This window comes from Charadrius vociferus, unplaced genomic scaffold (genome assembly GCF_000708025.1).
Source record: "Charadrius vociferus isolate BGI_N301 unplaced genomic scaffold, ASM70802v2 scaffold16, whole genome shotgun sequence".
In the NCBI taxonomy this organism is placed as follows: Eukaryota; Metazoa; Chordata; class Aves; order Charadriiformes; family Charadriidae; genus Charadrius; species Charadrius vociferus.
Genome location: NW_009649167.1, coordinates 2,365,534 through 2,379,318, shown reverse-complemented (window position 1 = coordinate 2,379,318; position 13,785 = coordinate 2,365,534). Strand labels below are relative to the sequence as shown.

Here is a 13,785-nt window from a genome sequence, read left to right as displayed (position 1 = left end):
CAGGTGGTACAGGCTAACTAGCTAAAAAAGATTAGGAACCAACTTCATGGGTAAGATGCGATGCAGGGAGATGCTTTTAAGAATGGGTGTGCTCTGGTCAGCACTAGTGTGTCAGTCCTGCACGATGGGAGATTTATGATTTGCTGGCTCTGGGCCAGGAGCCCTGCACAGCATTATCCTGCTGGCAAAGGAGCCTCTGCAGAGCCACATCCTCATTCCACATCATTTGAAAGTTGTGAGCAGTCACTGAATGAAGAGAGAAAAAGAGGAAGGAGTACAATGCTCAGCTAGCAGATGCACAGGCATACGTAGAAAATTGCATTTGTTCACGGGGGCTCACATGCCTACTGAAGATACGCATGCCTGATGTGAACATGGTCTGCTCTCCCCCATACCTCTTTTACTCAGAGACAGCAACACCTCTGGAAAACCGCTATTGTTAGCCAGAACAAAACATTTGTTTTCTTCTAGCCAATGTCCATGGAGTGCCTCAGGCAGCCCATGCCTCTGCGCACATGACAACTGGTTCAACAACTGTCTTAAAATACATCTGTATAGATATCCGCAAAAGCTCAAAAAGAATAAGGAACCTAGGCTCAGTCACAGCTCAGCAACATAATTGTCCAAGGAGAAAACATTTACATGTCACTCAAAAAATGTTTTACTGACAAGTTTTGCATTGAATAATGTTAGGTCACTGCAGCAGCGCTCAGATGACTGCTCTGAATGCAAGCTTTCCATTGACTCTACCAGTGCACCTCCTATTTAGAGGCTAAAGCCGAGAGCAAATGCATTTTAGAAATAGCTGCAGACAAAAAAAAAAAAAAGGTATAGATTTGAATGGGTGAGCAGGTTGTAAAAGTAAAACTTGAGTCAAGTTTGAAACAGCACAAGATCCAAAAAAAGGACACTTGAACACCACAAACTGGGCAATAATTATCTTACATAACCATGCTCCATCTGGCGAGATTACCTTGAAACAAAAATTAATACTGAAGTTTTCCATGAGTAAGAACAACACATTCTAACTTAAAAATTATCATTGATTTTTAAATTTTTTTTTTACCTTCCTCCAAATAGGGCTGAATCATCTGGCAGGAATTCCGCTCTTTCCTGCACAAATCATACAAGCTCTGTAATATTACAAAAGCTTCATCTGCCCAACCTGCAATTTAAGGAGATGCTCCTCCATCAGACCTGTTTCAACAGAACACCTGCCTACGTCATGAACATTAACATCTTCCATCATATTTTTATCCTGTCTGAAGCAGGTTTTAAGTTTAAGTCAATATCAGCTAGACTGGTTTGTATAGCTAGGAAAAAGATCTAACCAAAAGTGCTGGATAAACAAGTGCAAAAAAGTCGAACTTCACAGTACAAGACTATGAATGTTCTGAAAAGTTGTGTTTATTTCCTTCAAGTATCCCTGGAGTGCCACGTGTGAGAGCTAGACAGCACAGCTGACAACCTTACATTGCAGCTTCACTAAATCCTGGTTACATTTAATGAAAAAAAAATAACTGAACATAACTGTATTGTTGCAGTAATCCCACATGTAGCTAGCCTACCCAAGAACATGTAGAAACGAATCCAAAACCAAATAGTCTTCTGGAGCTCTGACCCACCATCCTTTTGGGAAACCCTTAGGTTGACTTTCCACTCAAGCCACAGACCAAGGACGTTGGTGCCCTCTTCTGGTTGTATTCTTTGGAGACCATCAGAATACAGTATCTCTAGTATTTTCACTATAAGTCAATTCGCTCTTTGCTTCTGGTTTAATACAACAAAAAGCTTAAGATCTTTTCTTGTATGGCTTAACCTGAGAATACTTTTATGTGCCTCTTCAGTAAATAGAAGTGACAACACACCACAGTACTAAGACAGGTACATTGTTCCTAAGCACGTACTATACAAATGTGATTTAGGGTGAACCTTGTTCTGCCACCTTGACATCTCACTCCATTATCACATGGGAGAACAGCACTACTGTTGCTGCTCATCTGCAGTCTGTCTTGTCATCCATTTTGTTAAGTGTCAGATATTTCTAACCTCCTTATGATGGTCAAAAAGAACCAAATGGAGGATGATCCTGTTTTGAGATACATGTCACATTACAGTTTCTGCCAAGATAGGGGTAGTGTTTACAGTATACTACTCTAAGCAGCTCACAGATTAGTACCGAATGCCTAATGTGTTGAATACTGTAAGCTCTAGGGCTCTCTTTCCTAATTTTTCAAGTTATTTACACATCAAAATACAAACAATAATAAACAAACAGAAAAGGCAGCTTGGCTGCAGATGGTGGAGGGAGACCTATTCCTTGCCAGAACTCAATGCTTTATCTTGAGCCTGTTCTTCCAGCGCTTGGCTCCAGTAATGCTCCTCTGTGTTCAAATAAAGAGGGTCTGAACATCTGAAAGACAAGGACTGACTCCCTTAGGGTTTAGCTAGGTATTTACTGGTATTAGTGACAGGGACACTTCATCATTCTGGGCACATTACTAAGACAAAAGAGGTGCAGACAGCAAGCATGAGCACTGAACACAGCCACCCACACAGCCTGTTAGCTCACACTGACTATTTTGTCCTGCTCCAACAAGCTCTCCCCAGGACAAATCTGCTTAAAAAGAAGCAAGCCCTAAGCTTCATGGAAACAAGCCAAATAGAGACAGACATTTGGCCAGGAACCAGTCCTGGCTTAGCACACAATTATTTTTCAATACCAGCACAGCCTCACTGGACAAGAGCTATACAAAACTCCAGGACACAGAGCCATAATTTTAGCATCTTTATAAGGATTAGGGCCAGGACTGTCTGGTCTTTCTCGCCTTGGCTTAGTTTAGACTCAAGTTAATTTGATGAGGATAGGCATGTACTTTAGGATTAACTGTATCGTATACTCAGTACCTTTCTGTAGACTGTCCTGGAAGTTTGTCTGCGCTAACTCTCTTCAGTGTTTGCACTTCTGCCATCTACACTGACGGACCCCAAGCATGGCACAGAAGAGCTGGGACTGGCTATATTAACTACTTATTACACAGACTTTCTAAGCCAATGTTTCTCTACATCTCTGCAGGAGCATCAGATAAAGTGCACATCCTCCATAAACATGTTGCCAGGGATGTTCATTATGGGCATCTCATCATGCAAAACTGTATTTTTTGTATTAATCAGATGCAACCTGAACATGCATCCAAGAGAAAGTCTGGGCTTACCATACAAAAGAAGGACTATGAAGCAGACATAAGAGCTAAAAATAAGATTCAATAAGACTTAATTGTCGGATGCAATGGGGAAATACATACATCCACTATAACCAGGAGGGGACCTAACAAAGTTCATAAGACTCAACTTGACAGAGGTCTAGAACACCTGAGTGGTAGGGGATGGGCCTGCACCTCCTCCCATTCACACCTTCTTATCAGGGTCTGCACAGCTCTTCAGTGTACGAAGATGAGAACTTGCTCTGGGACAGCACGTGCTGAGAAAAATGGCAAGACAAAAAGCTTAATTCTAGGAAGCAATCACTGATGCTGCTGGCTTGTTTCTCATCCTTAGGAGCAGCCCCACAAGCTGCTTCAAGGTCACTGGCAAAAATAAGTACCAAACTCAGCAGTCAGAGCTAATTCTAGTCATTTGTACAACTGACAACAAGCAGGTATGTACACAGACTAATCACAGACAGATTTCCCAGCAAGGCAGACACCCTTCAGTCATGAATTAATAGCTTAACTGTCCTGACCACAGTTAAATCATTCTCCCTAATTATGCAATTACCTCTCTGATATCCTTAACTCACTCCAGAGAAGAGGAAAACAAAGACAGATACTAGTTGTTAAATCAGTACCTTCCCATCGAGTATTATTTTGAGTTCTGCTTGTCCCTTTTAATCTGAAGGAAACAATGGATCCACAATGCATCCCCAGCTTTCTCAGGACACCAGAGGCAGCTACAAAAGTTTAACGTTAGAAGTTGTTGGTTGAAAAAATTAACTACAACACAGAAGAATCAGGATCACACAATCACAGCACAGGTCTCCTGAAAGTCACAGCATGATAGTATGGAAACTGCTAGAATAAGGTTAGGGAACTTTTTCTTTGTTTTTGATACCAATGTTAAAGAGCTCTTGAACTGAACATCATGGGTCAAAGTTAAAATCCTCAACACTTCTCAGTTCTAACCCACTCGACTTAGAGTATTGAATGATCACTCAAAGCTCCTTGGATGCACTCAGCTTGCTGTCTCACCAATAGTTTTTATTCCTAGTGTATTGTCCCAACACATTTTAACTGGGAGGGAAGATCCTGTTACCTGCATAGAATTCAATATTTGGCCTTAGAAATACAAGTGCTGAAAGTCAGATTCATCTTCATAGCAGAGCTAAATGAGCAAGATCAGGCTTGACAATTCTGAAACTGCAACAGTTTCAGTATTTCCTGAACAAAAAAAATAAAAATAAAATAAAAAATGAGGTCTTGTTTGTGACCATGGTCTACAAGCCACCAAGTGGGATGATCAAGAATTGAGATTGTGTCTCTTTAGTCTTTAATGTTGATTCCCCTTTATTTCTTTTCCAGGATATGGCTGTCTTCAAGAAGTCTGGTTCTGTTTGTTTCATACATCACACAAAGCTGTGAGCTTTACAGGTTTTAATTTTTCTATATAAGCAGTACATCAAAGAAAACTTGAAGCTTTCTTTTGGGTTGCTTTCATCTCCCTCCTTATAAATCCATATTCCTGTATACTTGATTTTCAGTACATCTTTTAAGTACTCCTAAGTGTTTTAATAAGATGAAGCACTCAAATACAGATGCATAAACAGCATATTTCACCTTCATTACCACAATACACCCAACAGAAGCATCTCTTATACCTTTCTCAAGTATCAGCTGCAGAGGAGAGCTCACATGAAGGGTAGGCCAGAGTTAAGTGTGATGATTCACATAGAATAAGAGAGGAGGTAGCACCCAGTTTTCACCTTGAAAGAGTCAAGGCTCACTCATACAAGAACAGTAAGTCTTTCCCTTGCTCTGAGTAAGACAAATACAAAGGAAGTGAGAATAGAACAGGAACATTCAAAATGCCATTATTAACCACAGATCTCAGATGAGACCACTTCAAGATGAGTTTCTTCTGTCTCATAAATTAGATTTAATCCATCTCGCACCAACTTGTTATTAGCATTCACACTGCAGCATTATGTGATTCTTCACCTTAACTACTTAACTTTTTTCATTTTCCCCTTTTTAATTTTCGGACCAAAAGAATAATTAAGCCACTAGCCCAGTTTCAAAATAATGACAAAACAAATAAGAAAGCAGAAGAATCACAGTCATCTTCAGATACTATATTTAAAAAAAAAAAATCAGGCAAGTTTGTATACCAGAGAATTAAAGCTCCAAGGAACTTAAATGCAACCGTTGTAAGTGTCTTGCAGCTAAGTAAACTCTAAAGAAGTAAAACAGAAGCAAAGTTTGGCTTCTAGGAAGACACTACATGGTAAAACATTCAGTAAATTCAGACCTGCCCACCACCCACTTCGTTAGATGCACCAGATCTGTTGGCTCAGGAACACAAGACCTGACTGTGGTCACAGACTCTTCATAAGATCAGAACTCATATCGTCCCCATTACACGACATGACCATATGAATACCTTCAAACTGCTATAACACTAGGAAAACAGTTCTGTACTCGAGACATTTGTTATTGCTTCCAAAATACTCAACACTATAGCAATTGCAGGTCAGCAAGCCTTTACTTGTAAGTAGACTAAGGGTTATTAACATGGGATTTCAGGACACCTTATGTACATCCTGAAAAACCACAAACAAGCTGGTACTCATAAGCCTGGTAGATTTATCAAGACTCTTGCTCAGTAGACTCACCATTTCCTTGTGAAACGGGCAACCAAAAAATTCACCACTCCCCGTTGTAACCGGGCACCTCTGGCTCTAACCTTTGCACTGAGCCACCTACTTTGACAGAGTTGGCTGCAGGCATAAAGGTGGGCTATGAACTTCACTTAAGACATTCACCCACAAGCCATGAAATTCATTGCATGGAGGCAATCCATGGATCTAGGCTCCCCACTATAAAGTGGATACCACAGACATAAGCATGAGATATGTAGTGACATCTGTTATCAGTTAATACCAAAACAGACTGATTTATTTGACTAGAAAGTGTCTGAAGCAAGAGACTAAGAACTACATAGGCTAGACTGAAACTTAAGGCCCCCCTCCCTTAAAGGTTATTTACTTTGAGGCAAGTGAATCAGTCATTACTACTACCTCCATTTCAAAAAATACAAGTGTTTGCATTGCTCGCAGGATTCACCAGCCTGAACAGGGAGAAAGCAGGGGGAAGAAAGTCTTACATGCAGAGAGAAGTGAAACCCCTGAAGTTAAGAACCTCATGACACACACACCAGTATAATCAGGTTTTAAAATTAAAGTAAGAGGCTTGTTATCTGGTACTTAGTACTTCTCCTCAATTGCATGTTAATGTCAAGTGTTAAGCATATTCTTGCTTGGGAAACACATAATGCCCTGCAAAGATTATGCTGAGGAAGCAGCAGGCACTGAAGGTTTTAAACTCTTACAGTAAGAGCTTGCCCCAGACTGACCTTGCCATAGAGATGAGCTGAATGTAGTTGTCTACACATTGACCAACTAATTTATTTTTTAAACTACTTTGGGCAGGGGTTGCGTTTAAGAGTATTTAAAGTAGTGTTTTGTTAGTTTTTAAAAGAACACTACCTAACAAATAACTGGGGGTCACAAGACAGTGTAGCAGCTCAGGATAAGATAGCTGACAGTTAGCCCTGTCCCATCACCCCCCTCCTTCCCACCAAGAGTGATGTTTCTCTAGACTGCAGAGCACACATGTTTAGCAGGGCTCTAGTGGCAGGAGAGGTCATCTCAGATAGCTATGCCATAAGACCACTCAATACCACAAGTACGACACAGCAGCCATGTCACTTAACTCCACCATTCTAGTACCTCATACACCACAGTTTCTTCCTCATAGCTGTTAGCATTGCTCTCTACTGCAGTCTGCCCACAAGTGTCTGGAGTGTTCCTAAGGGTCTGCCAGCCACAATCTCCCCTTCCTCCAACTCCCTGCAAAGGAATCCCCCTTATTCACCTCAGTAAAGGCAAGTTTGACTTTCACCTCAACATTGAGGTCTTCTACACACAAATTCAGAGTTCATAGACCAATTGCATCTGGATGCTTTTGCTGCGATATGGTGAACAAGTTCCAGAGAATAGGTTCTGCTCATGGCTGCACGTTCTTGTCTCATAGAAAAGGAAGAAATAGATAAGATACTGCAGCAAGTCACCCATGTCTATGGAGATGTCAGGTTTTGTTCGTTCAAGCCACACTTTATGCACTCCAGCTAGCTTAAAAGCCCTGCTCACAATGATTTTGGGAAAAAAAAAAAAAAAAAACAACACACCACACAGCCTTTTTTACTCACTGTTACTACAGATATTAACAGGAGCCAGAAGATTCACAGAGAAATGGTGTAATAAGACATTTATTAAAAGTGCTGTCAGTTATATTAAGATCTATAGTCTAATATCCTTTTTTTGAAAAGGCATCTAATTAAAAAATACTAGCTAAAAATCATTTTGATCACTATGGTTACAGACACATGACCTGCAGTGCTCTATGAAATATTAAGCCAGCTTTGCTGACTGGGAGGAAGTCTTCTCCACATCCAGGATACAGTCTCTATTGTAGAGGAAGAACTGCTGGGGGTTCCAGAAGAGACACCTGCAGGTACCTGGAATAGAAGTGCAGTCACTAAAGATATTAGTTTAGCTCACAAATTTAAAGATATCACCTTCTTGTGCCATACACTGAGGAAGAAAAGAATCATCCTACAACACTGCAGAAGAATTTTTATCCACTACATCTGTATACCTATGGATGAACTACTCTCCTGATCAGAAAAGTTTTCCCCTCAGGAAGCTGATAGAAGCTTGTTTCAGGAATAGAAGCTGACCACTGTGAGAAGTTTGTCAGCTACAGCAGCTGTAGCCCAAGCAGCGAAACCAGAGCCACCCCGTGCTTGTAAACCTCCAGGTTAGAGAGCACTGGCTTCCTGTTTACTTACTTTGAGTGCTTATACTTCTCCTTAATTGCTTGCAGTTGGCAATGGGGAGCATCAAGGCACACTTTATGCAGATCAGTCAAGCAAGGCACTATCTCACTTAATGAATACCCAGTGAATGCAGCAAGTGTTTCCGGCTGGTCAGAGCAGAAAAACAGTGTTACTCTATTGCAGGCAACATTCATCTAGAAGATACATTTTCTATAGAAGCAGAAACCATTTTCACTATATCAGTGCTCACTCTAGATTCTTTAGGCTTGAAAAGGATTCAAGTGTATCCTGCTATTAGTTTCACTCTAGGTTTTCCTTGGTGCCAGATCTGACATGAAGCTCCTTCAGCTCTAAGAGTGTGGCATCCATTACATCTCTTCTGGATTTTGCTGTCTGCTAAAGCTATTCCTCCCAAACACAGCTGAAAGGCCTATCAAGGCTTGCATTAAAGCAGCCACTCAGTGTAATCACAGCACACAAGTGGACACATTCAGTTCTCCCCTCCCTCCCAGAAAGCCCCTGACTTGTTTTGGGGGGAGGAGTTTTGGAGATTAAAGACTGACAAGACCTTAGGTACAGACTTTATGTAAGTGAGCAAGACAGCAAGGTCCCTCCCATTTCAGAGAAGGGGCAGGATATTTCAGGTCGATTTAACATTCATTTATCAGGTAGTCCCATTAGCTCAGGAACAGCAACTCATCCCGGGATTTCAGCCTTTTAACAACATACTTTGAAGCTACTCCTTCTGCTTCTCAGTCTAGTTCTAATCAGAACACGAAATGCTTGAGCTACTTATTAACATGCAGTTGTTCTTACCCAGAAAGACCTGTTCACAGTATAGTTTGCTAGACAGTAAGCTGCTGCAGCTGTTTGTGAAGGAAGATACTTCAGAAAAGGATCAGCTTCAAGGAGAGTCAGCTCTGCAAGATACTGAACAAAAAAAACCCCCACAAGTCTTTCAAACAGAATGAGCATAACTACTACAGTCAGTCCAATACAGCAAGCACTGAACATTGTCAATAGTCTTGCTTTCATGTAAAAAAAAAAGTGAGTTACATGTCTGGTGGGTAGAAATAGCATTCTAGTCCCATTGATCTTACAGGAGAACCTTTAACATGTTTCAGTGGAGACAGAAAGACCACACTTTGACAAAGCCTAAACAATCCACACCGTAATCTGAAGTTCTGGTCTCATCATCAGATCTGGTATAATTTTACAGATAGAGATTTAGAAAATTCATGTTTTGTAAAAATAAAAAACACTCTTCCCATCTTCCAAGGCTCTTATTCACATAGGTGGACCTCACTTGGAGATCAGGGATAAATGGACAGAATTTGGGCTCTGTTGGAGTAGAGTCACTCTACAATCCTATGCCCTTTCCAGATAAGCAGCAGGTCATATGTTTTACTATAAGCTTGGGTTACCCTGTTTCTAAGCAGGGTTGCCTATGCAGTTGTGCAGGCATATGCTGTGGTGTTGTGTAGCAATATATAGTACCACCACATTCGGGGCACACTTGCTAGGCAGGCACTGTTGAAAAAAACAACCAGATTCCTACCACCTAGCTGCCTAGTCAGTGCAGAATGACTAGACCAGGCCATCTGATCAGACAGATAGACGAAACAATTTCCACAAGACATTTATTCAGAAGTCTCAGCACACAAACATCCAGTTTTAGGCCTGTTGCTGTTCCATGAGAACATGAGAACCTGGCATGAGAAAGAGTAACTTCTGATAGAGCATAGTATAGTAGGAGAACCTGCCTGCTCAGATAACTTTGTGAAATACAAGCAGTTCTACTTCTAGGATCACTTCTCCCCCTCAGTCCTTAAAGGAGGATAATTCATACCCTTGCAAAGTTCTCCGTCCTCATACAGACTCCATGCCTCTGAAAATACTGAAGGAGGAACTGGTTGACAGTTGGGGCTGTTAGGTCAAAAGCCAACACTTTGAGAAGCAGGTGTTCCATTTTTAGCAGCTGCCTCTTTGTGTAGGTATCATCTGTTATATACACAAATTCACCCACTCCTGGTGGGTAGATCTCTTCATATTTCCTGAAAAAGGAGTACAGAAGCCACATTTGTCAGCTGGAAAGTTATGGTAAGAGAAATCTTTCTGCTGGATCAATATCAGGATAAGCACATGCCATTACTAAGACTTGTCTAGAGCGCTTATTTTAGTCCTTCCTCCAGGATAGGTAACAATTTTGTTTCAAATTTGGGCAAAGATGTTTAGAGGAGCTTCAAGTCACCAATCTAGATAGAAACAGACTCACATTGTTAGCTCTGGACTAACAGCAAGCTCTCAGAAAGTCTCAGTAACACAGTGTGCTCCAGACAAAAAACCCATGCACTCTTAGGCTATGTTGGGTACCTTCTCTACTTAAAGCCGTTCAAGGCTAATTACAGATTGCAACTGTGAATGTACTACAGCCTTATAGGCTAGCAGCCTAATACAGTAGTGGTTTTGCTCCTGCTGCTATGGTTTTCCCACTGCAGTTCCTCATATCACAAACATTAAATGCTTAATTTTGTTAGTGCCAAAGTAGACAAAGTTGCAAATCTTGGGATATCACGAAAAGTTACCTACGGCTGCAGGCTTCAATCCTTAAACTAAAAGACTCAGTCCAAAAATAAGTTTTAGCTCACTGAGATTTCAGGAGACCATAAACACTTACGCAGCCAGAAGAATTGCTGCTGTTCCTACAAGCTGCAGCTTCCCCCTGAGAACGGACATGCAGGAAAGAAACCTGTCCAGGAAGTTCACCGCCAAGTACAAAGTCTCTGTCCGAAGTTTGTATTCTTCCCCTACTTCCACCAGCCAGTCTACCAAGATGGCACGCATTCCTGTTGTGATATCTGGTTGCTTCCTCATGTAGTAGGGCTTGGGCCTGAATCTTGCCTGTTTGGAGAGAGAGCTGAAGAATCAGGACACTCACCCTGATGAAAGCCAGTGACGGCTGAGCTGATTAACATTTGTTTATACTTATACTGAAAGGAGCATGAGTTGTTCCACTATTAACTCGTTACTACTACTAGCACTATAATTATAGTTAGTATTAATTAGCAGCATCTTTAGAAAGTAGTATTTCTACACTGAAGAGATATGAGCTTTGTGTTAGTAGCAGAATAATAAAAGACCTCCTGGACTATAGACAGCCTTTGCCATCAAGCATGTACGAGCCATTCAGGGGACCTGAAAATAACTTTGAACAAATCACATTTTTGGCCTTTTGCTATTGGGAGACTGCACTTTACTGCCCTGATCTGGAAAGGCAGAAACAACTACCACTATAGCAATAGAGCTGTCAGAGAGATCACATCCAACTGCTTTACTATTTTTGCAGCCTTCAACTGCTTTATTATTTTTGCAGCATTCAACTCCCATCTGCAAGAACTCTTCATCCCCAGGAATCAAGAGATGCTTCAACAGTGGGGTATTTCTGAGATGCAGAGCTTCTAGATCACTATCTAGAAGCTGCTTATGATTCTAGCTTGAGATGGCTTTCACTGCTTGCTCAGTGGCAGCCTCAAGTTATCCTGGGGCAGCCATACATCTTTGCAGTATTGCAGCCCATCACAGAGACCACAAGTATCTATAAGCTTGTTACAAGCCACTCACTTCAGCCTCTCGGAGGTACTGATGGATGTCTTCTGCATACTCTCCCACAGTCAAAGTTATGGAATCTCCCATGTGATCCTCAGGCTGGGACTGGAAGGATGTGTCCACTACCATAGGAGAGCCTAACAGGTAAGAGCAATCAGCAAGATATTTTTTGTAATTAGCCTCTTAATCTTCTCCTGTTATTCCTAGCACAGAAGTGTTGTACCTCATGTAGACAGAAACCAAGTCATCTTAAAGTGTAATTTATTGTAACATAAGCTACTCACTAGCTTACCAGCACCATAATTTGTAACCACCCTACATGTACCTGTGCTGTACATACCACCTTCATAGTAGCAGGAGTTACCTGTACTAAGATCCAGCAGTAGGTGAATACTGGATTTCATTGCACTAGTATCCAGTTCACACAGGCTTGACTCCAGCTCCTCAGCCGCTTGGCAGCTGTAGTTTTCTTTCTGTTCGGGTTCATCTATGTAGATAGAAAATCCTTGCTTTGATGTAGCATTGACCATGTGGTTGGGTAATTCATCTTTTCCAGATGAAGGGATGGTGTTTTCAGAGCCAGAGAAGCGTCTGATAACGGCAGTGCCCTGAAAGAGCACAGAGCAACGCTGTGGGAGGGCAACTCAGGAAGAAAACAACAGTAAGTATCACTTGGTTTAGAAAATAAAATCACTTTCCTCGCCTAACAGCCACCAATAACATAAAAGTGAACTGGAAAAACCACCAGCTACAGCTGGTGCTTCAGAAGTACTGCTTGTTGCTGACTTGCTGCAACAGACTCCTCACAGAAAGACACCACCAGGAACCAGGGGAGCAGCATCATCTCCAGTGCCCACCCACAAGGAGAATGAGGTTGAGGGTGCTGCTGGGTTCTGGTGGGGCTGGCAAGTGCAGGGTCTGCTCCACATTCAGTTCTGGCGAGGAACAGCTGCTTTAAAGCGCAGCAAGTTAATAAAAAGAAGTGCTTAGGCACTGTCACAGACAAAGGACTTCACCTGCAAGAGTACATTTTATGCTGAGTTGCAAACCAAATTTTGAACTTTTGAGCTCAAGCATCACAACCCCTAGGACTACAACATGTGACCAGGATACAATCCTTCACATCATCTGCTATCAGTGAGCCACCAGCAGAATTAGGGGCTTCACACAGTCACGATCCAGAAAAGTTTGTTTACTCATAACAGCTGATATTTTAGGGCCTGTAAGTCAGCACGTTAACGCTTTCCCTCCCACACCAGCAGACTCCAGGAGGCCCCAAGGAACAGAAATGCAGACAGACAGCTGGCTATGAACTTCAGCTTCTTGAAGGCTCTGGCACCCTGACAGGAGCACAGCCAGCCACACAGCGGTGGGACTTTTGGGTAAGCATCAGGGAATAGACTTTTCTTATCATAGAATGGTTTAGGTTGGAAGGGACCTTGAAGATCATCGAGTTCCAACCCCCCTGCCATGGGGGGGACACACCTCCCACTAGACCAGGTTGCTCAAAGCCCCATTCAGCCTGGCCTTGAACACCTCCAAGGATGGAGCTTCCACAAATTCTCTGGGCAACCTGTTCCAGTGCCTCACCACCCTCAAAGCAAAATCTTCTTCCTAATGTTTAATCTAAACCTACCTTCTTCCAGTTTGAAGCCATTCCCCCTCCTCCTATCACTACATGCCCTAGTAAAAAGTCCTTCCCCTTCTTACACCACCCATTACACTTTTAGAGTGGAAATGCCCAAACAATGTCTCACCAAGTCTCCTTTCCTTCCCGGAGGGATTATTTGCTCAAAGCATTTCCACGGGGGAATGTCAGTAGATGAGGGCTAAGCAGTTAGTAGCAGGGTTTCTCGGGAAACTCATGCTCATTAACTGGAGCCCGGTTCAACTCCTCACCCCGCCGCCCCCAGGCCTTTACCCGCAGCCTCCACAGAAGGTGGCCGCCCCGCTCATGCCCGCGGCTGGCGGCCAGTCCCAGGACCCAGCCCGGGGCATGGAGCTTCTCCGGGCCCCCGGGGAGGGCGACCTGCCGGCGGGGGCGGGCTCGGGCAGTGGGGCGGGGGG

At 42.5% G+C, this 13,785-nt stretch overlaps 1 protein-coding gene across 1 annotated transcript; it reads right to left on the bottom strand.

The window, feature by feature from the left end:
* Window positions 1-7,527: 7,527 nt before the first annotated feature.
* CCNA1 (cyclin A1) lies at window positions 7,528-13,358 on the bottom strand (the record flags this gene model as incomplete). Its single annotated transcript, XM_009888402.1, has 8 exons — window positions 7,528-7,791; window positions 8,125-8,258; window positions 8,929-9,042; window positions 9,962-10,166; window positions 10,790-11,013; window positions 11,734-11,855; window positions 12,083-12,324; window positions 13,330-13,358. Coding segments are annotated over 8 exons (1,122 nt in total), but the record flags the coding sequence as incomplete, so codon positions are not given.
* Between the last annotated feature and the right edge of the window lie 427 nt (window positions 13,359-13,785).